The sequence below is a fragment of the Solanum pennellii genome, chromosome 11 (assembly GCF_001406875.1).
Source record: "Solanum pennellii chromosome 11, SPENNV200".
Lineage (NCBI taxonomy): Eukaryota > Viridiplantae > Streptophyta > Magnoliopsida > Solanales > Solanaceae > Solanum > Solanum pennellii.
The window spans coordinates 62,552,545-62,579,384 of NC_028647.1; the positions used below are offsets into that span (position 1 = coordinate 62,552,545).

General features: G+C 34.8%; 5 protein-coding genes across 8 annotated transcripts; 1 reads left to right on the forward strand and 4 right to left on the reverse strand.

Moving 5' to 3' along the window:
- Positions 1-57: 57 nt before the first annotated feature.
- Positions 58-6,838, reverse strand: LOC107004474. 2 transcript variants are annotated; one of them, XM_027912909.1, is made up of 12 exons: positions 6,508-6,784; positions 5,491-5,519; positions 5,188-5,382; positions 5,010-5,094; positions 4,774-4,849; positions 4,385-4,558; positions 4,066-4,168; positions 3,845-3,954; positions 2,873-2,962; positions 2,312-2,392; positions 1,330-2,172; positions 58-478 (listed from the first exon to the last, which is right to left on the reverse strand). In XM_027912909.1, exons 3-12 carry the CDS (start codon positions 5,351-5,353, stop codon positions 386-388), a joined length of 1,821 nt encoding a protein of 606 aa, XP_027768710.1. In that variant the 5' UTR covers positions 5,354-5,382; positions 5,491-5,519; positions 6,508-6,784; the 3' UTR covers positions 58-385. The 2 variants fall into 2 exon arrangements, with proteins under 2 accessions (XP_027768710.1, XP_015058157.1); XM_015202671.2 differs by lacking the exon at positions 5,491-5,519 and having other exon boundaries at positions 6,508-6,838.
- Positions 6,839-6,950: 112 nt separating this feature from the next.
- LOC107004475 (alkaline/neutral invertase E, chloroplastic-like) lies at positions 6,951-11,333 on the forward strand. Of its 2 annotated transcripts, XM_015202674.2 has the most exons (7): positions 6,952-7,116; positions 8,011-8,701; positions 9,282-9,447; positions 9,522-9,733; positions 10,070-10,563; positions 10,656-10,704; positions 10,816-11,333. In XM_015202674.2, the coding sequence occupies exons 2-7, from the start codon at positions 8,024-8,026 to the stop codon at positions 11,140-11,142; spliced, it is 1,926 nt and encodes a 641-aa protein (XP_015058160.1). In that variant the 5' UTR covers positions 6,952-7,116; positions 8,011-8,023; the 3' UTR covers positions 11,143-11,333. The 2 variants fall into 2 exon arrangements, with proteins under 2 accessions (XP_015058159.1, XP_015058160.1); XM_015202673.2 differs by having other exon boundaries at positions 6,951-8,701.
- Positions 11,334-11,536: 203 nt separating this feature from the next.
- On the reverse strand, positions 11,537-13,361 carry LOC114074861. The gene is given in 3 exon segments (XM_027912910.1): positions 11,537-11,841; positions 13,290-13,322; positions 13,324-13,361. Coding segments are annotated over 3 exon segments (135 nt in total). The 5' UTR covers positions 13,357-13,361; the 3' UTR covers positions 11,537-11,772.
- Positions 13,356-14,822, reverse strand: LOC107004477 (low molecular weight phosphotyrosine protein phosphatase). The gene is made up of 3 exons (XM_027912752.1): positions 14,664-14,822; positions 13,855-13,990; positions 13,356-13,519 (listed from the first exon to the last, which is right to left on the reverse strand). Exons 1-3 carry the CDS (start codon positions 14,820-14,822, stop codon positions 13,356-13,358), a joined length of 459 nt encoding a protein of 152 aa, XP_027768553.1.
- Positions 14,823-15,986: 1,164 nt separating this feature from the next.
- LOC107005046 (serine/threonine-protein kinase D6PK-like) lies at positions 15,987-21,398 on the reverse strand. 2 transcript variants are annotated; one of them, XM_015203511.2, is made up of 4 exons: positions 21,263-21,398; positions 20,678-20,710; positions 18,234-20,114; positions 15,987-17,057 (listed from the first exon to the last, which is right to left on the reverse strand). In XM_015203511.2, the coding sequence occupies exons 3-4, from the start codon at positions 19,883-19,885 to the stop codon at positions 16,199-16,201; spliced, it is 2,511 nt and encodes an 836-aa protein (XP_015058997.1). In that variant the 5' UTR covers positions 19,886-20,114; positions 20,678-20,710; positions 21,263-21,398; the 3' UTR covers positions 15,987-16,198. The 2 variants fall into 2 exon arrangements, with proteins under 2 accessions (XP_015058997.1, XP_015058998.1); XM_015203512.2 differs by lacking the exon at positions 21,263-21,398 and adding an exon at positions 20,826-21,106.
- Between the last annotated feature and the right edge of the window lie 5,442 nt (positions 21,399-26,840).

Sequence of the window (26,840 nt, forward strand, 5' to 3'; positions counted from 1 at the left end):
TTTTTTCCATCTCTACTTTGCGCGATTAATATACAAGAAGTTACCCAGAAACATACATTACTAATGATAAATGAACCATGTTAACATTATAAACTAACTAGAGGAATGAATTGTATCCTCTATCCACCAATGGTACATGGACCAAATTTACATTGGCTACCAACTCGAAAAATGAATACTAATGTCCATTCAGAAGAGGCTTTCCACCCTCTGGTAACACACTAACGATACAAGCAACATGGTACAAGAACCAAGTTGACATTGTAAACCAACCAGAGGAATATATTATAACCTCCATTCAGCAGAGATTTGCCCCCTCTTCGGAAACATCAGAAGGTCAGCTCAACTAATAATGATACATGAACAAGTTTACATTGTAAACCAGCTAGAGGAATGAATTGTAACCTCCACCGAGTGGGACTTTTGGCTTAAATATAGCGGATGCCACCAAGCAAGGACAGTGCTGGAAACCCACGCTCTGAGAAGAAGCAAAAGAAATAAATTAGTAGAGGCTACCAGCTAATCCACTGAGATGAGAAGAAGAAACTGGGAGAGTGAAACAGAAATTGACACACGAAAACCAGCATGGAACGTGTGAACACAAATCCCAAAATTTTCAGGGATAGTTGTTTACGCTATTGATGCCCTTAGAAATAGTAAACCTACATTTTGGTGTGTTTGATATGAAAGGAAAATGTTTTCGTGGAGGAAAATAAGTAATTTTCTAACTTATATTTGGTATTTCGTAAGTAAATGGAAGAGGAGAAAGATCAAGTTACCGGTCAGTAGCTAGTTGTGCTACTATGCCTTCTGTATATGTTCAGTGATGCAGAAAACGAAAAGAAGCAGCAATACAACACTTGTTGGGTCATAGGTGGATGTTAGAAGCACAAAGTAGAGGATCAGTGCCTGAGAGAAGGCACACTATGAGAACAGAACAGCTACATATGAGCCATTTCCGATCTTTCTAGAATGGCCCTTCATTTACTTAAGGCCAGAACAAAACAGCGTAGACATTTTAGCAGAGTTCAAAGAGAGAATATCTCCACTTTGGTCTAATCCCCTTGGATCAACTAGAAATCTTGGCCTAAACAGCTTTTCACCAGTCTCTCTAGGAAACTAAAACCAATTGAGTAACTTTTAGCCGTTAAAACAGCCCCTTCGTTTATCAGGTTCATATAATGATGAGCTGGCAATAAAAGCCTCAAGATTTAGGCTAAATAGCATAAATGATGAAGAAAAGATGTATCAGGGAGGGTCGTTAGCTGTAGGAAAAATACTATCAGATTAGTATCATAAACACAAACATAAAAACAGACATCGACTTACTGGTATGCTTAGCAACACTCCATCCACATTGACCAAGACCGGTAAAGCTCTTCTTGCGGCAACAGGAATGGACTTCAATAAGACGAGAGCTCTTTCAGCTGATTTTTTTGTACAAGCAGAACACAAGTTTATATCGTTGATTACTTGTGACTCCACTGAAAGGGAACGTTCTTCATGAACAGTGCTTCTATCCTCTCTTTTTGATAACGTTGCTAGGTACAACCAATCAGCATCAATCATGTAACGGACCCTGACCATTTGATCATGGCCAAGAACACAAGAATTGCAAAAGTTACCTATTTCTTCTCCAAAATCTAGGAGTTGATTACAATTATTCATGAAATATGAAGTGTAAGTCTTTTGCTTGCACAGATACCACTTCACTATAAATCTGTTCATGAAGTACCCAACTTTTTCAGGATGGAGTACTTTGCTTGGAGCAGAAGCTGTGTATTCTACTTTGTGTTCCACCTTGTTTTTGAGCGCAATATTAGTTTTGGACTTGAAATTATTGCTTTCCTCTCTTTGCAGAGAAATAATGCTCTTGTAGGTAGATTCACTAAGAATGCCTTCCTTTTTGGCTTCAGCTAAAACGGAATCGGAAGATGTTAGGTTAAAAAATTGCACTCCTAGCATACTTTGAGGGCACTGATCTGAGTATGACCTCCCATTTGCTACAATTTGCTCTACCTCTTTTGAGATAGTGCTGTTATATCCTTCGGACGAGTATGGATTTAGCAACTCTAGCGTCAACTCAGCATCAGTAGAGCAGCAAATCAATACTTTAGTGCCTTTGGAGCCAGGAGCAGGACAAAGGTAACAACTGGATGCAGTAACAGCAGTCTGCAGGTGCCATTAATGATATACATTCGATAATGTATTATTGAAAATCATCAGTCTTATATCAAAAGAAAGGAATTTCTTGCCCACAAAAGTTTATACAATTTGTGTGCACAGTAGAGTTAAATTGGATTATATTCACCTTGCATGGGGAAGTCCGAATGTAGTCCAATAACAATTTTGATGCACTGCCTCTGACAGGCCTTTGCTTTTGTGAAACAAACTACACCGAAAACAAAAAGCATGAGTAGGTATCTATCATTAGATACAAGTCAAGAAAAGTTTTCTACAACATAGCCAAAAAAAATTGATTATTGGCATAATACATAAATAGATTCACTTTAACTTTTTTTGGAAACTGGTAACATTAAATAGACAGTTAGACTTGGCCTTAGCTGACAAGTAAGCACTCAAACTTAGAGAGTGCACATCGAGGTACCTCAACTTGGTCTCAACTGACAACTAAACACTCCAACTCGTTCCCAGTGTGTCTCATGGACACCCGATGCTGACATGGCACACAAATTTTGGAGGTGTCTAGATGATCATTTTGAAAGTTGGAGTGTGCAACTGACACAGTGAAGACGAGTTGAGGTGTCAAGATGTTCATTCCCTAAGTTGGAGAGTTTACTTTCCAGGTGTGGCCATGTTTGAGCGTCTGTTTATGTATTATGTCTACATTGAAAGCTAAAAGTGGCAATACCTGCAGTAACAAAGCAATAAACTTGGAGAGGACTATGTCCTTTAATTCTGAAGGACAGAGGATTCCTAAATCAATCACCGCATACCCTTCCTGCTTTCCAGAAGAAAAAAAAATTAAAGGGAGAGACCGAGAATGATAGAGAGAGATTAGTAACATCAGGCTAAGACAAGGTACAGATATACAGAGTGTTTTTCTTCTCCAGATGAGAATCATTATTAAGGAAATATCACACAGATAAGTTCTAGTTAAAGTACCTCTACCAACAGTACCAGTAGTCATTGAAGGATTCCATTCCAAGTTTTTCTTCCAAATGATTAGTTCATCTATATCCATTAATTTTTTTTTCATTAATACTTCACTGAATGTCACCTATTTAATGATTGGATTTTAATCATTCACATTGTGACAATAAGAAAGTGCAAATACTCAAACAATGGGAATGCAAGGAACATGCCTAGAAGGCTAGAACTATGACGCCTAAAATGCTCTAGGACATGCATTCAGATATCCCGTTGGGGAGGGAGTAGAAACATTTCCAAATTGGTAACTATGACTAACCCATAAGTCTGAAGAAAGAAAACAAAACATCGAAACAAGCTTCATTTTGGCATGGCAATACAAAAAAGGGTTGAATTAATATGTTACGGATTCTGTTCTAGACAGGTGTCCCCCATTCCAAATAGAGACGAGCTTCATTTTGGCGTGGGAATACAAAAAATAAGGTTGAATTAAGATGTTACTGATTCTGTTCTAGACAGGTACTGGGCTGTCAACTATATGCAAGGAAAAGGGTGCTAAACTACAAATTGACGACCAATACACCCCCCAAGAAAAGGCATGATTTGAAAGCAAATACAGATAGGTGTCATTTCTCAAACATGTAGAACACCAGTTCTGAAGGCTATCGAGTATCAATAATGAAACAATGGATCATTGGTTAGAATGCATTCCCAACTAAACTGTAGAACTCACAGGCATGATAGTCACAGCTTGATGCATCAAGTTGGAACAAATTTTGTCAACATGCAACCTTGTTCTCCGACAAGCAGCGATAAGTGCTTGCAACTCGGATCTAAAGATAGCTGCAGGAAAAGATATATATGATCAAGATATGTTAAATACAGGTTCTGTTAATAAGGTTCCTCCAAAACAGGAGATGCATAATTAAGTCAAATGCACGAAAATCTACTCACGTGATGCCAAATCAGTCAATATCATCCGAATTCTATTACGAGCAAATAATGCACTTCTGTTCGTGGGATCTTCGACCCATTCTTGATTGGCAGCTAGACATATCTGCAATACAAGGTAATGCCACTTTAGAAGCTTCCAATGAACTAGGAAAAGGAATAACCATCTGAATCTTTTTAGCAAAATCTGCAGACGTAGTTTAATCATTTTAAGATCCTGATGAAATATTACCCTGAACACTCTACTTACAGATAGAAGAAGTCATTCAGGTTAAAGGTTACAAAGAAAATCCTCCAAACAGACAAACTGTAAAAAACAAACCTTGTACATATCTTCTTTAGGTAACTCCAGGAGAGGTCTCACCAACAAAAGTCCATTGCTACTCGCTTCAGCACTTAAATCTGGACATGTAAAAAACAGCTCGGAAACAGATGCCATTCCAGCGAGTCCAAGCACGCCACTATTTCGAGATAACCTAAGAATGAATAGTTCCGCCTGTAGAGTAATCCTATTAGCAATTGCTAAAACTATCAACAATGTTGTCAAAAGCAATAATGTTCAACTTACATTTGCATGAGCGCAACATCAATTGTATTCAAATACCATTAGCACTTTTTAATGTATTGACAAAACTAAACAGATTGCCATCTATAAGTGCTAAGTTTTTAGAGACAAAATACAAAAATCCAGAGAGTAGATGCTATTAATACCTGGTCATCTGCATGGTGTGCAGTCATCAACACACCAATCTGATGCCGGATGCAAGCACTTTGGAGAATTTCATACCTGAACAAGACGAGGGACAACTTATTTACTCACAATAATGACGACATATTAACATCAGGATGAATGTATAACATAGTCAGTCAAAAAACCAGCATAACCAGATATGACAAGGCTCAGAAATAGCATTTCACTGAAGATGATTTGAAACTCTGGTAATGACCTCTTCTGGCGAGCAGCTTCTTGCAAGTGACCCTGCTTTGGCTTGCCTTCTGACCATTCACAGCAAGCAATCTCACATTTGATTCCTATACAAGGCCTACATTATATCTCTATTAAAAAGGTATTAAGCAATGTTGCTACATTCATGACAAAGAAGAAGTTAAAAGGAACATATATACCCATGCTTGTGACTCGACGATGAACAAGGTGAGCCTCATCTTTACTCTCAGCACGAAGTCCATGATCAACTACCACTGCTAAAAGCCCGTCAACAAACTCATTCTTTTGAGCAGCATTACCAAGGTTATTGGTTTTCCATGCAGCAGTTAAGACACAGAGGGCCATGCTATCAGGGCCACCAGAAACGCCCAGAACTACAAAAAAGGTCAAGAAGAATCATGGTCACCACAAAACCACACTTGGAATTTGAAATTTTAATCTAATAGTCGTTAAAGAGAGAATAGCCAAACATGAAAATTTACTTGGATTTGATATTTTATATCTGCAAAACCTACCAATCAAAGAGAAAAATAAATCATGAGCTGTAATTTTCTTCCTTGGGCAATTCTTTGTAAGCTATATTACATAACAAGAAAATTGAAAACCCATAAAACAAAAACTCATGCTTTTCAGATTTTTAAGTCAGGCAAATCAATAACAAAATGGACGAAAAGGCACTATAAAGCTGCTACCTTTTATCAACTTTCGGATAAAGAGATCCCTCTTTAAGGGGACTCCAGTAACAAATATCAAACCTAAAGCCTCTGGCTAAAGATGGATGGGTACCTATCATCCCATGGAACACATGAAACATTTTCTCATGATATTGAGATTTTTAAGTTAAGCAAACCAATATACAAATGGACGGTAAAGGGTACTATACAAAGTTGCAATCTTTTATCCACTTGGGGTAAAAAGCTCCCTGTTAAACACTGCTCCATTCCCCAAACTCAAATCAGAAACTTCTGATTAGGAATGGGGTAGTACTAATCATCCCATGAAACATGTAAAATAGCTTCTCATGATATTAAGATTTTTAACTCATGCAAACCACTTTTCAAACCAATGAAAAAAGGTACACTGAGACCTCCACGTCATCATTTATAACAACATTTCATTATAACATCGAGTCTTTTTCTAAACCAATATTTTCAACAACAGCATTCCCAGTGTAATCCCTCCCACAAGTGGAGTCTGAGAAGGGTGGTCCTACACAGACTTACTTATGAAGTTAAAAAGACTGTTTCCGATAGATCCTCAACTCAAGTAACACATATCTAACTAATTTTTTCATCTTATACAACAATATCTCCAACATGGACCTGGTAAAATTGAATCCCCCATGAAGATGCAAGTATCAGCTTTTCACTATAACAAAAAAATATCCGAATAAACGACTATACTATAAAACTGCAATCTTTTTCTCACTTTCAGCTCTTCTTTCTTTGTATCCACAAAGTAAAATAGAAATAAAAATACAATGGAGGGGTAAAACTTACCAATACGATGATGGGGTTTGAGACCCACCATAGCCATACGCTTTGCAAATGCCTCTGATTGTACTGACATGTCAATTGTGCCATTTTCTTGGAGGTGACTGCAACAACTGCACAGAAACCGAGGAGGACAAGGAGGAGGTGAAAGAGAGAAACGGAGAGATGATGAAGAAGGGTAACAGAGTAATTTAGTTAATCTTGAAGTTTCAGAAATGGAGTTTAGAAGAAAATGTGAAGAATTTTTGGTTTGTGTAGAAATCAAGAAGCCTCGCGCCATTGACAACAAAGCTTTAAACTTTTGAGGTTTGAGAAGTTACACTTTGATAAAACAGGTTACTCTCCAAAACGACATCGTTTGGTGTTTTTAAATTTTTATTTTATTTTGTATTTTCTATTTCTTATATTGTTAATTTTTTTTTTTCAATTTGCTAACTCAACTGCGACTAGTGTGAGGATTCCAAATTTGTATTTTTTATTCATACAATTTTTTTATAAAAGTTTCAAGAATTTCCCCAGAAAATTCATAAAAAAGCCCAAGTTATTTTTCTTCAAGATTTTACCTTTAAATCAGTAATAATAAAGTAAACATCTTCACAAATTATATTCCAATTGGTAAGCAAATTCAGTAACCCCTTTTTCTTGTCACCACATATATCTCTGTGTTAGTGCTCTCTTCTTCTGTTTCCTTCTGGAGAACACAGTATTTTTATCTTTACCTACTTTACTGAGCAAGCTCAAGAATCTTTGTGTTGAAAAGTTAAGATCTTTGAGAAAGATGAGCTCTTTGTTGAAGTTTCTTGGTTTCTAAATTGATTATATGGTTTCAGTTTTCTCAATCATTTTGCTGAAATGTTCAATTTAAAAGTGTCTTCTTGTTAAGGGGTGATGATTGATGACCCTTTGTAGTTAGTTAGCTCTGTGGACATCTGTTTTTTTTAGCAAAGTTGAGATCTTTGAGAAAGATGGGGTCTTTTCTTGGTTTCTAATTTTCTCCTTCATTTTACTGAAATGTCAAATTGGAAAGGGTCTTCTTGTTAAGGGATGATGACCCTTTGTAGTTAGCTCAGTGAATATCTCTTTGTTTTGAAAACTTAAGATCTTTGAGAAAGATGGGGTCTTTTCTTATGTCTTATTGAAGCTTTCTTGATTTCCAGTTTTCTCTATCATTTGGCTGAAATGTCCATTAAAAGGGGCCTTCTTGTTAAGGGATGATGACCCTTTGTAGTTAGCACAGTGAATATCTCTTTGTTTTGAAAAGCTGAGATCTTTGAGAAAGGTGGGATCTTTTCTTATGATTATTGAAACTTTTCTTGGTTTCTAAACTGATACTATGGTTTCAGTTTTCTCTATCATTTTGCTGAACTGGTCTTCTTGATAAGGAATGACTGGTTCATGTTGGGGATTGTCCCTTTTTCTGTATTAAACTATGTTATTTCATGTAAATGTGTTGATTAAATCCAGAAATTATTACAATAGCTGCAAAGCTGAAGGTATCATCAATTTCAGATACTTACTGACAATGGGGGCTTCAGAAGCTGCCCTACAGCTTTTATCCAGTGAGCTTTCATGTCAAGTCCGAACAAGTTCAATCTTGGTGAAGTCAAACTCTTTACTTTGTTATGAACGTTGTTTTAAAGCTAGAAATTACGGTGACTGGAGGTATAAACAGATAAACGGTATAAAAAAGCTGCAAGATTGCTCGAGTTTACATGCTTTTCATGGCTTACATAGTGTTTTCCGCGGAGAAAAGCTTCATAGTCAGTCAAACTTATTGATCTGCAATTATCAACAACCTGAAAGAGTAAGTGAGACAATCATTAAAGGTGGAAATGGGAAGTCAATGCACACAGTGTCTCCAAAGATTCCAAATCTTGCTCCAGATGAACAGAACATGAAGCAGGAAAATGGAGCTAGGCCTTTCAGTGAAGGTTTTAAGACTGCTGCCTCAGTTAATAGTAGGCCTAGAACCAATACGGAGTCTATTGAGGATGAAGCGTGGCATTTTTTGCGAGCTGCCATGGTTTATTACTGTGGCAGTCCAGTTGGAACTATAGCTGCTAATGATCCAAGTGAAGCAACTATGCTAAACTATGATCAAGTATTTATACGCGATTTTATACCTTCTGGGATAGCATTCCTTCTAAAAGGAGAATACGATATCGTGAGGAACTTTATACTTCACACGCTTCAGTTGCAGGTAAAATGACTCAAACTATCTTAAACAACTACTTTGTTCTGTGTTCAGCTTGATTGCCTTCATATTGAAATTCATGTCTGTTGTAATGCACATATCTTTGGGATTTCACTGGTAAAGTTTGCGTACACTCTACCGTTCCCAGATCCCACCTGTGTGATTTCAGTGCGTATGTTGTTGTTGTGGTTGTTGTAATGCACAGAACTTTGTTCTATTTACTTATGAGGGTGATTCAGCTCTCCTAACCCCTGGTATGTACAAATTAGCTTTCTTAGCTCTTCCCTATTTACCTGTGAGAGATGGCTCCATTTGAAATAGAAGTAATTCTCCAGTACAATGTGTAAGAAAAATGCTACTTGATGCATGGTTTCTTCCCGTCTGTCATAGCCTTGGTGGATAGAGTTACCTGATACATGTATTAGTCGAGAAAACTGATCCGGATACCACGGTTTTCAAAATAATAGATAAAATATTTCACATGAACTCATTCATGAGATTCACTTTTCTTAACTCTGTGAAGTTGGAAAAGTTTTCACTTCCATTAGTTTTTTGCCTGTTAAGCATCTTTTTCTATTCCAAACAGAGTTGGGAGAAAACAATGGATTGCTATAGTCCAGGTCAAGGACTTATGCCTGCCAGCTTCAAAGTGCGTACAATTCCACTTGATAATGACGAATCTGCAACAGAAGATGTACTGGATCCAGACTTCGGTGAGGCAGCAATTGGTCGAGTTGCTCCTGTTGATTCAGGTGATCTTTGGTAACTTTTGAATAGCAAATTTGGTGTATATCTGAAGATTTTTGACTCCATGAATTGATTCCAGGATTATGGTGGATTATATTGTTGCGAGCATATGGGAAATGCTCTGGAGATCTTTCTCTTCAGGAGAGGGTTGATGTCCAAACTGGAATGAAGATGATACTCAGGCTATGTCTTGCAGATGGCTTTGATATGTTTCCCACTTTGCTGGTGACTGACGGTTCTTGCATGATAGATCGTCGCATGGGAATCCATGGCCACCCTCTGGAAATTCAGGTCTTTTCTTTTTCCTGTCTGCAACAAGCTTGTCAAATGGAAAAGTGAAATTATTCATGTTAAGATACTCACTGTTGGTTCTAAGCTAATCATATTAACAACAACTACATACTCAGTGAAATCCTACAACTAGGGTCTGGGGAGGGTAGAGTACTCGAACCTTATCCCTACCTTGTGGAGGTAGAGAGACTGTTTCCGAAGGATCCTCAGCTCAAGTGCTGCAAATGAAAGTAGTTATGAAAAGGAAAAACGACAGTGAAGAAACCATAGAACTAATAAGGGGAGCATTCAGGAAACTCTTCTTTTTTTCGTATCATGATATTTCATGCTTTGCAGGCGTTATATTATTCAGCCTTACTTGGTGCACGGGAGATGCTTGCTCCAGAGGAGGCATCAACAGACCTTGTTAGAGCACTTAACAATCGATTGCTAGCATTGTCATTTCATATTAGGGAATACTACTGGATCGATGTGAAAAAATTGAACGAGATCTATAGATACAAAACGGAGGAGTATTCATATGATGCAATCAATAAGTTCAATATATATCCAGATCAAATTCCTCCCTGGCTGGTGGAATGGATGCCTAGTGAAGGGGGTTATCTTATCGGAAACCTGCAGCCAGCTCACATGGATTTTCGGTTCTTTTCACTTGGGAACGTTTGGTCCATTGTAAGCAGTCTTGCTAACATAGATCAGTCACATGCCATTTTAGATCTTATTGAAGCCAAATGGGAGGACTTAGTAGCTGATATGCCACTGAAGATATGTTATCCTGCTCTTGAAGGCCAGGAATGGCGCATTATTACTGGTGGTGATCCGAAAAACACGTATTGTCTTCATCTTTTTTTTCTTTTCTTCTTGTAATGTGTAGATTGTTTTCTATCTTTACCTTGCTGATGTTTCTGAATACTTGGTGCAGGCCTTGGTCTTACCATAATGGAGGATCCTGGCCAACGTTGCTCTGGCAGGTACGTTTCATTCACAGAGATGTTCTAACATAGAGTAGAATCGAACATGTAAAGAGATACATTGACAGCAGAAAAGATGAATTGATTATTGTAAACATGAACTGTTTTCAGCTGACTGTGGCATGCATAAAAATGAAGAGGCCTGAAATAGCTGAAAAAGCAATTAAGATTGCAGAAAGACGCTTATCTAGAGATAGGTGGCCTGAATACTACGATACAAGGCGAGGAGGGTTCATTGGGAAACAAGCACGTCTGTTTCAGACATGGACTATTGCAGGATATCTAGTGGCAAAGCTGCTTATTGCCAATCCAGAGGCTGCAAAGATGGTAATCAATGTGGAGGATACAGAACTTCTAAGTGCTTTTTCAAGCATTCTGAGTTCAAACCCAAGGCGAAAACGATCACGAAAAGGAGTTAAACAGTCCTTCATCATATGAAAGTTTTACTTTTGTTACTTAAGCCTTAAGTGTGTACTATTGACCTGAGATGAACTCAAATGGAAAATAATTGTCAGTAAAGATTCATATAGTCGACCCCATTCTGTAGCAGTATGCCATGTATAGCATTTCAAGGGGATTCAACAACTTATATATAACCAAAAGAACTAGTTTTTACCCTATTTGCACAATAGAACTTTTTCAGCAAGAGGGATTCACTAGCTCTGCTCCTGCTTCTTACCACATAAGAAAATAGCATGAGCAAAAAGAAGAAAATGTCTCATGACCAAAGATCATCAGCAGAATTGGCAGGTGGTAGTGGATCATTTTTTCTTCGAGATAATTTTCGCGAAAGAGCCAAGAGGGAGGGAGGTGGGAAACAGGACAAAGTACATGGACTAATGTCAAGAAGGTTCATCATTCACCTTAAAGTTTGTATTTCTACAGATCTTTGCTTAACTTGCCAGGTAAACAATAAACACATCAGTGCATACCATGGGCTAGAACCAGACCGGCTATACAAGTCGCGGTAGTCCAAACAATGAGCAGTAGAGTACATGGTATATGCTTTGAATAACCAATTGCCTTATTGGCAGTAAGAATACTGGTGATTAAAGTACATCTATGAACCTAAAATTTGTTCTCTGTCACAATGCTTTCCAACAGTGAATCACAAGCATCTTCAAGCATATCTAGTACCTGTGAGCAAGATGTAGAGTTGAGAATTAGATGCATGTTGCTGGCACTGGCAGTAAGCATCAACCGCAAGTTTAACAGCGAACAAAAGCAAACTGACTCATCCAAATGAACAGTGTTTACACATAATATATATAAATTGTAGCAGCAACACAGCATCTTAGTAAATTAATAAGGTCTTTTAAGACCTTCAGAAATGACCTCTTGCAGAAACTCTTCTCATTGTAAAGAGCTTTTGCTTTTTTTAAGATGGGGCTTTTCTAGCATTTCCTGTGGAAATCATTCAACAGGAATTAAAAGATAATATGTGCTTGGCTCATTGAGAAGACCTTGGGAAACTACAAAGGTATCCAAATTTCCATGCACTTACTGAAACATCAAATTATAAAATTTTCTTCTAGATATGAAGTCCTCTTACAACATACAAGGACTTGGTAAAAGTTCTCCAAAATACCTCCTTGGATTTTTCCAAACCAAATATTCCAAACGATCCTTGTCGATAGCCTAAATTTTAGGACTATTTTTGTCCTATGTACTTTCTTGAAGATACCAATAAGACTATAACTATGGCTGATGAAAGACAAGCATCAGGATTCATATGTAGGACTTAGGGAGGGTTGAGGTCAGGATAACAGAGTTAATTAACGACTTCAGGGAGATTGAGGGACTGGAAAGGGTTAGGCCGTTAGGGTCTTAGGGAGTTAGAAGAATGGTTAAACGAGAAGGTAAGAAGTGAAGGGAGAAGTAGCTATCAGGGCCATAGCTCAAGATACCATTCCTTTTTTTTCTCCGTGCAGGCTAAGCCAAAGGGAAGGAAATATGAGGTGAGAAGCTGGATAACTTTCTATTGAGTAGGGCTTTACTGCATGTAAGCATGACTCCATGAGTAGGTGGCTATTGTGTGCACCTTTCAAATGGCACTAGTATTTCAAGATCAGTCTTCTAGTATAAGAAAAGAAAGCAGGCTGTATTATAGATAACATATAAACTAAGCAGAATAAGTCATTCCCTCATAATTTCAAAGAACACATAAACTAGACTTTTTTCTTCATTAATCATAAGTGTTGAGGACAAATTCAATGATTTCTCCAATTCATCATCCATTCTTTCCATGAAAATGTGGTTAGCAATTGTGTATCAAGAGCACTGGTTCTTTAAACCATTATACTTCTGTATTATTTGACAGCTCGAGGCATTATATGGCATAGTATTGAGAATTAACTACTTAATTCAAGCCAACAGAACATAACATATTGTGTTATGACTATCATAATGCTCCAACATTAAAATTAACAAAGTAAGCACTGTGAGAATTGAGATTCTCCAGTATAGCTAGGAGCAAGAAGCCTTCCGCTATCTAAAATGTGAAAATCAGGCAGCTTTTGGGTTATTCATCATGGCGTAACAAGATAGATGGATTATGAGATTATCAGACATTACCTTCTCAAAACCTTGAGCTCCACCATAGTAAGGGTCTGGAACTTCAGTTTCCTGATGCTTCTTACAGTAGGAACACATCAAGCGGACCTGAATGTTAAAAGCACTTTTAGGATAACAGAATTGAGAAATGCAGTTGATAACAGTACCAGTATAAGACTTATCAATTCAAAAACCTTTTCCGCTGCATCAGCTGGCAATGGCTCTCTATGGATCCACCTCTCCAGAGCCCCAAGAATATCAGCTGTGTGTTATAAAACAAATCAGTTCTTGATACGGTACATATGTTCAAACCATCAAGATTATACCAAGAAGATGTGGAGCTGAACATAAAGTAGGAAAATCAAGATAGACCCTTAACCATGAGGTCTCTAGTTCAAATTTCAGTAGAAGCAAAACTTGGTGACAGAGTTACCAGATATATGTGTTGGTGGAAGGAAACAGGTACCTATGGAATTAGTCCGGGTATGCACAAACTGACACGACACCACGGTTATTAAAAAACGAAATGGGCCTAATAAAAAGAAAAACTAAAAAAACATAACCCAGAATATGACACAGGATTGTGCAATAACCCACATTTGTTTTGCTCATCCATAGCAAGAATGAGATCAAAATCTTTGAAATCAGAAGCCCTAATTGGCCTAGATATAGACGTTATCGCAATTCCACGCCTTTTAGCAGCAGCCCTCATTCTTGGATCAGCTTCATTTCCCTTTAAGACAAACAAAAACAACAGCAACATTATAACATGATCAACTCCAAGAAATATTCAAAACCATAAAAAATTACATTTAATTATCATTGAAAATACATCATGATAATTAAAAGTACCAGCAGAATCAATCATAACTTACAAATTTTACAGAACTCAAATGAAAATACCTCATGATAATCAATATTACCAACAGAATCAATCATAAACTACAAATTTTACAGACCCCCAAGTGGAAATACCTCATGATAATCAATTTACCAGCAGAATCAATCATCAACTACAAATTTTACAAACCTCCAAATGGAAATACCTCGTGATAATCAATACTACCAGCAGATTCAATCATAAACTACAAATTTTGCAGACCCCCAAGTGAAAATACCTCATGATATTCAATACTACCAGCAGAATCAATCATAAACTACAAATTTTACATACCCCCAAGTGAAAATACCTCATAATAATCTATACTACCAACAGCACCAATCTTAGATACAAATTTTACAGACACCCAAATGGAAATACCTCATGATAATCAATGCTACCAGCAGAATCAATCAAAAAGTTACAAATTTTACAGACCCCCAAGTGAAAATACCTCATGATAATCAATACTACCAACAGAATCAATCATAAACTACAAATTTTACAGACCCCCAATTGAAAATACCTCATGATAATTAATAGTACCAGCAGAATCAATCTTAAACTTTGAATCAAGCCCCCTTTTCTTAACCAAATCTGTAAAAACACCTTCAGCAGCTGGACTTCTGCATATATTTCCAAGACACACAAAGAGAACAGAAAAAGGTTTTGTACTTGAGTCCATTCTTGATTCCATTAAAGCTTTGATTTTTACACTTTTATAGCTTTCTTTAAGAAGAAATGGGTATTTAGAAGGAAGAAGAGAAGTGAGAAATGGGAATTTGAGAGAGTGAGGAGCAGCATAATGAGAGTGATGGCAGTTTGGTAATTTTGAAGGGGTTGGAATTGTCACTGTACTAAAGAGTAAGGACCTCATCACTCAAAACTTCAATGGTGGTTGGTTCTGGTAATGCAACAATAAAGCTAAAAAGATATTTGAGAAATGAGAAATCATTTTAAAAGGCCAAAATGATAAAATGTCATATAATTTAGATCATAATTATGAAACATAGATATAATTATAGTTTATGTATTAAGCAAAAAAGTTTGTATTACGTAGGTATCAATTGTATCAATCATTAAAGAGTTATATTCAGGTGACGTGTATTAATTGTATCAAACATAGTACCATATTAACTGAATATGTGTAAAAAAATTGCATCATCATTTTTAGGTGACGGAGTTATATTCGTACAACAGATATTAATTATATTAGACTTGTATCAAATATTGTATGAACCAAAAACAATTGAAATATTATATCATCATATGTGTTCTGTATTTGTATAACATCCTAAATATAACTATATTTCGTTTTGAAAAAATTGTATCATATATCATAAGTGCAATCTTAATATTTGTCATTTAGTAATTTGGGGAGGGGAAAAAACACATTTATGAACAGAAATTTTTATTCAAATTAATATTTGGATGAAAGAAAAATTATAATACAGAGCTATAAGGTTGATTGTGGTTTGACTAATGACCAAATAGAAAAATTTGATTACTTCTTGGAGTCACTTTGCAATTCAAATTTTCTTTTTCTATTTTTTCTATTTAATTATGTTAAAAAGTTTAAGTACAATTAATATAGTGAAAGCGCAATTAAAATATGATTTTTTCGAGAAAAAATTTGTAAAATCAACCCAAAATTGATATTCAAATCGAATATAATTTATTTTACGTTACATATCTGAATCATAGCATTCAGACCAACTTATGTATATCTCAACTAATTCGTAAATACGTCAACTGATTCTAGGAAGAATCTATTACCTCCAACCAACACAGTTACTAGTTACATGATAAGTTTGCCCACTAAAGCTTGTAAATGAGCTTTTTCTGTTCCAATTGGACATCAGAAAATATCACTTTGATACATAGTAGCAGAGTCAACAATTTTATGAAACATGATTACATATATGTTCATGTGTTGCACTTTGTAGAACATGTACACTATATATATATGTGACACTACTGCCTATTAGTTACATAGATCAGACACAATGTGTAAAATGTAAAACCAAACTCTCCTTTCTCATACCTTCAGACTACTGTAATCTAAAACATGTGAAACTCCATGTCCTCTCCTATGTTTTTCAACTCATTTTGACACTTGTCGCGTTCCTTATTTAGTCGGTTGGCATCAGGGACAACGACATTTGTCAAGTCATAGGATCTAGGCATTTCTGGAGGTGTTGAGCATCGAATTAACGCCCAGTTAAGTCCCTCGAAGAATGGATGCTGCTTTATCTCTGCTGCCCCTCTCATAGCTCCTAACCTGTTCTCGGGTTCCTTCTGTAACAACCTTCTGATTAAGTCTCTTGCATGAGAGCTAACTGTAGGACTAGCTGGAAACTTGAGGCACTGAGAAACCACATTGGCTAGTGTATCCTCATTTCCTGGCCCTTTGAAAGGAGTCCTTCCGTATAAAAGCTCGTACAGAAAGATACCAAAGGTCCACCAATCTACAGCACTGCCATGACCTTCACCTTTGATAATCTCTGGAGCTAGATACTCGTGGGTTCCTACAAATGAGTTGGATCGAGCGTTGGTTGGCTCCACAACAAGCTGTGTTAAAGGCGAGACTTGTGCAGCTAGGTCAGCCTTTATTTTACGTGTCTTTGCTTCTGTAGATAGAAACCTGGGGCCAAAGCAAGATACTTGCCACGATGGATGTAGGCAGAAGGGATCTATGCAGCTAGCTGAGCACGGACTAGACTTTTTTGGAAGCTCAATGATGGGAGAAGACGATTTCATCAAGGTAGGATTAACAGCACACCTAAGAGACAAATCAAAATCAGACAGCATGATATGACCGTCTTCTCGGACCAACACATTCTCAGGTTTTAAGTCCCGGTAGACAACTCCAAGCAAGTGAAGATATTCCAATGCAAGAAGAACTTCAGCAACATAAAATCTGCACAAGAAGTCAAAAAAACCATCCATAGGTTAAAATATTTAGACTCATTTTGAATATCTCGTCTTAAAATGTGAAACAAAATCAAGGAATCATAATATCTGAAGAGATTAAACACTCGAAAAAAAGGTTGCAAATCCCAACTCATTTCTCCCCCAATTAATTAACCAGAAAAGTCTCCTTATATAGTGTTGTTGTAAGAAGGGATGCAACTGAAATGGAAGCTCATTTACAAAACTTCCATTTTTTTACTACACTGCTTCAGCATTTGTTTTCCTACATTTTCATCCTCCCCCCTCTTTACGTTGAACTGAATCAACTGTTAGTACACAGCCGTCCTGTCATTAGCTGTCATTTAGCAATCTCTAGATATCGTCTTCTACTGAAAGCGGCATTTACCAGAAATTCAGAGTTCTGCCAAACACAGAAGATCAATGCTCAAGGAAGAAAAATGGAAAAGCCAAAAAGGTAAAGATACAAAAGTGAAAATATTAAGGGAAGGAGCAGATAATGTTGGAACATGGAGGTTTCTGAATACTGCCACGCTGACCCTTCAAATTTTAAAGATGCAGAAACTCCCTCTTTCGAACTTAGTATTTTCATTAACCTCCCTTACAAAGTCACAATTTGTTTGAAGATCCAAATTATTGGGAATAATATCTTCATTAAATAGCAGAAAAAGCAAATAGCTGTAATGCAAACTAACTACTTTGATATTTTGATTGGCACATTATTTTATAAAAGCAGTAAAGATGATTTTTTTTTTCATAAAAAAACAATTTTAAAGGAGAAACAACTATTAGATGTTTTCAACCTCTTCAAAAACAAAGAAAATAGGTAAGTTTCCAATTTTGTCTTACTTTCTTGCCTGTGCTAGGTTATAAACATGGGTTAGAACAGCACATTAACACAACTGGAGTTCTTATCTATGTAATAAAAATAATTGTGACAGCAAAGTTCAAGCTATCATTTATCAGTAAATTATCAGTATAAGTAATTTTGGTACATGGATGAGATTCCTTTGGGCTGTGAACATAGACATTTTCACAACATATTGGCTCCAACATGTTCTTTATTTCATTGCTCATTTATTTACCTTTGTTTTTGAAATCCATATTGAGAATTGGGAAAAAAGATATAATTTCAAAGATAAGTACACTATTTAGGAAAAATTACCTGGCAGCTTGTTCAGAGAAACTCTTGCTTGGTTGTTTTTGTCGCAGTACATGCAGATCACCACCTGGACAATATTCCATCACTAAACACGAGTATTTGTCATTGGTAAAATGGGCAAAGAGAGTTGGGAGAAACGGATGATCGAGTATTTGAAGAATTTCTATTTCAGTCTGAGCTCTCGTCATCTTCCTCTTGCTGGTCAGGAAGTAGTTATCCATGACTTTCACAGCAAACAGACAGTTTGTGCCCATTAGCTCAGACAGATAAACATTCCCAATATCCCCACCTCCAAGTTTTCTGAGCAGTTTAAAATGCCTAAAGCCAATATTTCCATGCTGCTTTTGAACACAAACAATAGCTTCCCATCTCAAATCTTTTGACATATGTGGCCGGTAACCACTGCGACTAGACCCACTGAGATAGCTTTCATCACTAAGGCTTGTGGTGCTGCTATAATCCCCAATACTACTCTTCGAACTTTGAGACATCTGCCCCTTTTCCTTTGACCTTGATCTTTCATCAGACTGTGTTAGTATACTTCTTGCTTTGTTACAGTTGTTTGAGCTCAGACCTAGTTTGGCGAAACCAGAATTCAGAGAAGATGAACTAACTTCTACCTCTTCTTTCTGATTGTTCCTCTGAGCACATTCAGGTGTCTGACGAGGAAACTCACTTGTGCTACAAGACAAATCACTATCAGTTCCACCATTAGAATGCTTCGGACGGCTGGTGAAAGAAGATAAAACTTTCTTCTTAAAAAAGGTTTTGCTTCTGAAAACTGGTTTTATCAGACTTGGACTGTTAGAGGTAGGATTAGTGACTGTATTTCCAGCACCAAAAAACGAGGAGCAAGAGACAAAATTTAAATCTTGCTCGTACTCCCTGTCTGCTACAATTGCAGCTGCTGGAGCTTCATTTACAGAAGGCACCATCTGATCTCGAACTAGTTCCACTTTATCAGTACAATTTCCAGTTGAAGAATGTGGCAACTCCAATGTCGTCTTCTGGCCAGACACTTCTTCCAAGTACTCATAACCATCAGTTGACTGACAAAGGGCATCACTTTCTGCTGCTATTTCACTTGCCTTATGTTTCAATGCATCTTCACAAGTGAATTGTTCTTGCACTGGAACATTTTCAGGACTCTTATGCAAAGAATCCACCATACTCTTCTCCGGAACGAGGGATATCTCCACCAAATTCTGTATACCTCCATCATCATTATGTTCAGGATCATTGGCCTCAACTATGACAGCGCTGTACAGTCTCTTCACAGCTCCTGTTTCTGAGACTGTAGACAACCTGGACGCTTTTGGCAATTGCTTCTTAACAGCAGCCAGCTCTGATGCCTGAGAGATGCATAACCCTCTCAAGGCCTGCTTCAAACTTACAGGTTCAGAAATTCCTATGCCTGATGCACGAGAGGGGCTAGATCTCATTGGCCTTTTCATCGCACGTTTACTCGTCACATCTTTGACACCCCTACTGGAATGCCTAATCTCTATTGCCTCAAACAGTTTATTAATATCATCTTCAATACAATACTTCTCTATATGCTTTACGTTATGATGTTTTTGTGCACCTTTATTCAGTTTAGATGCAGGATCATCTAGTAACTCTGTAATCTCACTACTACCAGGCAACCTAGCCATTATTCCTAAAGATATATATATAAGACTGAGAAAAACAAAGTTTAATGCGTCCGCCAGTAACTCTCTAACCCATTTCCAACAAAGCAATATGAAGAGGAAGAAAAACACAAATCAAACAGTACATCAGAAACTCCCCAAAATGGAGAGTAATCATGTTTAACTCCAAAGATGAACAAGAGCGACCATACTGGGTACTTGCTTCTTGCTTCTTGTTTCCAGCATTCAACGCCTGATACAAGCAGCGAATGTCAGATATACTGTAGATATTAATCGGACAAGTTAAAACATTGTAAGCTCAATGTTATTGATTGCCTTAAGTTATTTCTCGCCATTATTATTGCTATTGTGACTGCATTAACAAGCTGAATAAAAGCATCATGCAGTTCCCTGGAATTGCAAGTCTGTAGAATACATATATAATTAACCTTGTCTAGCATGGTTCATCTTTTAGAGCATGAACAGCCAGGTCGTCACAACTTAAAAGCAAATTAATGTTGATAAATTAGTTAGTTCAGATCTTACTAATGCTGGACAACATGTATGAAAGGAAAAACCTATCCACTGGAACAACGAGATGACGCTCAACTACCTACTAATCTATTACCCTAATCTGCGACCAAAATAACTTCCTATCTAAGGCCATGTCTTCAGTAATCTATAGATGTCCCATGGCATCACCAAATAAACTTAATCAGCAATTAACAAAAAGCAGAAGAGATTAAAAAAATCCAATACAACAGGACAAATTTGCAGCTTCTTGTAAATATTTTTTAAAAAGAAGGAAAAACCAACCTAAACTTGTTATTATCCACCATAAGCAGCAACCTGGAAAAAAAATGATCAGAATTGAAGAGAGCGCTCAAAACTTCATTGAATTGAAAACAAGCAGGGCTCTTTCAACTATATATGAATACAAAAGAGAGAAAGATGAAGTAGGTACAAGTACACAGTTGAACTTTTTGACAATCACAAAAACCCACGCATGAGAAAGAGGAGTAAAACCGAATGAGAAAAAATTTATATGAGGTAGAAAGCAGAAACATGAAAAAGTATCAAGAACTCAAAACTCCATTGAAATGGAAACAAGTAAGGCTCCTTCAACAATATAAGCGTATAAAAAAGAAAAAATTGAAGTGGGTACAAGGAAAAGGTTGATTTTTTTAAAGAAAAACACGAAAACCCACAAAGATAAAGTTGAAAAAAATGAAAAATAATGAAAACCCACAAAGATAAAGTTGATAAAAATGAAAAATAACGAAAACCCACAAATGATTATTACAAAAAAAAAAAAAAAACTTTGCACAGGAGAAAGAGGGGCGAAATTGAATGAAGAAAGAGATGCAACGATACAGAGAGAGAGTGTGTAGAAGTAGAAACCTGAAAAAAAGATGATCAAAAGGTCAAAACTCCATTGAAATGGAAACAAGTAAGGTTTTTTGAACTGTAATTGCGTATAAAATAGAGAAAATTGAAGTGATACAAGAACAAAATTGAAAATAACGAAAACAGAGAAGAGATTAATACAATAACTTTGAAGATCACGAGAAAAGAAGAGTGAAATTGAATGAAGAAAGAGTTGAATTTTTGGGGGAAATTTCACGAGAAGTGACACTCTATCTTTTTGCTTTTTTTTTGTTTTCGTATTGAAGAGCTCAAAAATGGCGGACAAGAGAAACAATGAGTCGGTGTTCCCATCCTTTTTTCTCATTTCGAAAGTTCGATTAAATTTGAATTCGCCTAAAAAAAAAAAAATATCTAGATAAATATTTTTTAATAAAAATAATTTTATACATCTAAAAATACTCAAACTAAAATTGAATCACTATGATAATCATAATTTTCTAAAAAAATATTATATTTTACTTCTTTATAACAATATCGTTATATATAATAAGGAAATATTATTTAATATGCAACTTATTTTATTATATATTCTAAAATTTACTAAATATAAAAATCTCTTCTCTCTTTTATTCTCAGATAAATTATTTTACATGATGTATCGATCGGATATATCGTTTTACGTGATGCATCAAGATATTAAGGAATGTATTCGAAATCGAGACGTGCTGTATTTAAATGTTGAATGGTGTATCTAAAACTGAGATATAATGTATAGAAATGAGATATATCGAGCTCAAATCATAAATTGCTAATTAAAATGTATGCTTATACTTTTGATTGATCAAGAGAGACACAAAAATAAAAAAACGCATCCGCTTCAATCTTAAAAAATTTAATTTTAACTTTTGATCGATTTCACATCCATATATATTTAAGAAAAAACACTATTTCCAACATATGTCAAACACGGTCTCAACCCACTGTCATGCCTATCTATTTAGGCTCGGCCCTATTTTTTGATGGAAAAATTACATAAATTAATACATTTTAAAAAATAATTACTGATTTTAGCGATACTTTTTGTTTATTATCATTTATAGCAATATTGTGATAAATCTGTAATATGTAATAAAAGTGAATTATGTATGCAATGTATTTGAATTATAATTATTTTTTTGAAATATATTATGTTTGTTTGGTAAAAATTGTCACATTGTATTATAAGTGTATTAAAATGTGTAATAAGTGTATTATCCATCATTAAAACTTGTATTGTATGTGAATAATAAATTGTTCTTTGTAATATGTATTAAACTTGTATTATAAATGAATTAAAAGTGGTCAAGTGAAAAAAAATATTATTACTATAAATGGTAAATATTTTTTTATTATAGTATATTTATGAAAATTTCCTTTTTTTTATAACATAACTTGTTGTTTTGAAAGCTATTTGGGCTTGGCCAACAATCAATTTCTATTTGGGCCTGACCACTCTTTTTCTCAAGTCAAATAAATAGCCCAAATCTTATATTAAGAAGGCTTCTTATATTGTATCAAGTTCTTTTATGTGTTTTTGCATTCTCTTGCTTAGTAAATAGATGACATAAATAATATGGAAAATAACAGAAATTTCACAATTAAGTTATTTTATTACCATTTTCCTCTAATAATTTTATAAATCTTCAAAATTCCTCATTTTCACGCATCATATTAATGTATCTCGTGCATCAAATTAATGTATCTTGCGCATCAAATCAATGTATCTCGCGCATCAGATTAGTGTAACATGAATGAAATGTAATCAGATTAGTGTATCATGTATAAAATGTAATGTATCTTACTTAACGATTAATGTATCTCGCGCACCAAATTAATGTATCAAGGCTTGTATTATTGTATCAGTTTTAAAGATTTTTGTAATTATAAACTTATTAGGAACAAATTGTAATTTTACCTTAAAAGTATGTAATTTCTGTCATTTGCCCTAAATAATATGATTGATTTTTTTTAGAAGCCTCTTTTAAATATGCAATCATCATATGTGTGTTTTAGGAGTATTGACATGTACGTACAATTTTAAATAAATAATTTATTGAGTAGTAATATATAGTATTTCTTTTCAAATAATAATATAGAGACTTAGGTTTATCAACATGAGTTGTGGTGCATTGGTGGGAGTGTTTCACTCTTAACCAAAGGTCTGTGGCTCGAGCCTTGAATATGGAGAAAATCTTGTTGGAAGCGTCACTCCCAAATGGGCCCTACAGAGCGCACACCAAATTTAATTGGAGCTCCAATATGGACTCCGGACGTCGGGTGGAAATCGAAAAATAATAGATACTTAGATTTTAAATTCTAGACTATAGTACTAGTATATTTATGTCAACTTTTAATTTGTCCCCTAAACTTTGAAGTAAGTAATATGATAATGTATTTTTCAATGTCCCAAAAAAAGTAACTTCTTTGAATTAATTAATATAGATGAACAAATAATTACTGGTGGTTGGAAAACAATACTGGCTGAAAAAATAAGGTGTACAAAATCACTATTTATACAAACTTTTAATATGAATAATAAGTAATACTCATTAATTAAATTTATAGTTGTGGTCCTCTATTATTAGTATAGACTATTATTGTGAATTTGATATAACTTTAGGAGGCAAGGTAGAATTTCTTGTTTAATATATAACATATATACTAGATAGATGAGTACTTTGTTAGGACTTAACAAAATTGAATCGTAATCGATAAGTCATTTATAAAATTAATTTATTGACGTATTGATATTGGATGATCGAATTAATAGTTGGTGAACATATTAACTTTTTAAAGTTAACGATATATTGATGCAGAGGTGAATTACTTAATTTTCTTATTGAATATTGAGTGAGACGTTAACCCATTAAAAATTATTGTCAAAATTTGGATTTTCTTATATTTCTCAACGTGATTTACTATAACTCAACTTAAGTAGAGCATGAAATGACTATTGAAATGATTGAATCAATGCACTGTCTAATAATTAGTCGATATTCAAATCAATCGATAATTTACTGATGACTAATATTTAAATATATTTAAATACTGATATTTAACAAGCTAAATCATTAAGCATAAATGCATAATTATCCGTTCGATCCATTTGACCTACATTTTTTCTATTGTTATAAATTTGTTGGACATAATTACAAATATAGAGTAGGACAAAGATTGAATAAATATGGAAATATTTCACCGACTTATTTGGTTTATATTATTCCTTTTTTCAAAACATAGTTTGGCTATATATTACAAATTTTTTTTTTGGTTAACTTTTAAAAGCTAATTTTTTTTGAAGGAAAAAAAAAATTCAAGTAAATTGTGTGTCCACAAAGTTGATCAGAGGGATAATCAAGCTTCTAAATTGAGGGATTTATAGTTTCATCTAATGTTTAATCTTTGTATCAAAATTTTTGATTAATTCAATTGTGAGAGCAAATATTTTTTCCAACACAAGACAGATATTATTATAAGACTCGAACCTAGCAACTCTAGTTAAAGAAGTATGAATCTATAATAAATTTAAGGGAACTTTCACATATAGCCACTAAAAAATAGCCTAATTACTCTCCATAGCTATAGGTTGATGATTACAATTCGTAGCTACATATTATAGGGAGGAGAGAGTCGAGCGAGACTGGGAGAGAGAGGTGAGAGAGAGGGGGCAAAAAGTGGGAGAGAGGTGAATTGTATATGTATATTGGTTAGATAATTGTATATTATACATATGTATTTGTATAAAAAGCAAGCGAGATTGAGAGAGAAAAGATAGAGCGAGCGAAATTGGGAGAGAAGGAGAGAGGTAAGCGAAGATTGGGAGAGAGGCGAGCCGGAGAGGGCGGAGAGTGAGAGAGAGGTTAATTGTATTTGTATATTGGTTAGATAATTGTATATTCTACATATGCATTTGTATAAATGACAAGTGAGAGTAAGAAAGAGAGAGGGAGAGACGAGCGAGATTGGGAGAGGGAGGAAAGAGGGGAGCGAGAGAGGAAGAGAGTGGGAGAGAGGTGAATTGTATATGTATATTGATTAAATAATTGTATATTATACATATGAATTTGTAAATTCTGGCGAATTATACATATATAAATGTGGTTAATAATACAAACTCGAAGTCAGCCCACATAATTAATGTATAATGTTAGTCGTGAGTAGTAATTATAGCAAACTATAACTATGATGAGTAATTAAGTAGTATAAATTTATTTAACCGCGTAATTTTCCCATAAATTTATAGATTATTTTTTCTTTTGAAACATATTGAGCAGAAAAAATAAAATACTCCATTAAAATTGATTTTATGCCACCAATTTTAGTGAGTTCACGTATATCCAATCGCAACTTTAATTTTTAATAACCAATTTTTCAACTTTACCTTCAAATATTGCTATTTATTTTAAGCATCACTCATATCAAAACACATTATATTAAATTTGCTTGTTTGATGTAACGTTGAATACCCACAATTATTACTACCAAAAAATAATTTAACCTACATCTCCAAACTTTTAATTTTATTTTATTTTATTCCTCGAACAACCATAAATGTAACAATTTCAAAATTCAAACTAAGGGGCTAATAAATTGTTCTCCATCATAGTCATTTTCGAATTTATTCCCCTATTCTTTAACTTTTTCTTACTATCATTTTCTCATTTAATATTTTCTCCTTTGATTTAAATAATTTGATGTTTGGATAAGAGCACGATCAACCAAGATCGCGATTAAAATAAATATAAAATTTACGATGAAATACTTAGAAAATATAAAGTATGAGGAAACATTGATAAATAACATATATTCATAAATGTAAATACGCTTCTGATTCAACATATAAGTACGTGATAACCAAAAACTCACCAATAGTGGATTGAGCTTTAGCATGAAAATTAGTAAATATGAGGAAAATTAAAAAATTGCAATAAATAGCAAACACTACAATTTGCAAATTCATAATTTTAAAATACAGTAAGTTTATTTAATAATAGAGATTTTTTTTGGTTTCCTTAATTAGTGATCTCGTGTTTGAACTTTGAATATAAAAAAAACTGAGATTCTGCACGACGTGAATTTGATAGTACAGTTTCAATCTGAATATCGAATACTAGATGAAAAATCATATAAAATAATTGCTATACTAAAAAGTTTTGTTTCATACTTAAGACGTGATGAAATTTAGTATTGACAATATAGTATTTGGTTGTTTATTTGATACACCGCATAGCTTTAGTTATGTTGTAATTGGTTATTCTTATGTTGTCTCTCTCTATATAAAAATTATGTATAAATTTAAACATTATTTTATGCAAGATAAAACACGAATAATAATTAATTTTCTCCCTCATAAATAATGTTCTTATTTTGGCTTTTAATTTTTGCCTCTTAAATTAATAATCTTTAATTTTTGTCCTTTAGTCTTTAGCACTTTGATTAATAAGAAAGCGGCCAAAAATATCTTTAGAAAACAAAAGAATTTATTAGGAAAATATAATTCGTAAGACACAAGTTATGTCTTACGAAACAAAAGAAAAATCGCAAGGCACAACTTTATTCATCCATTATAAAG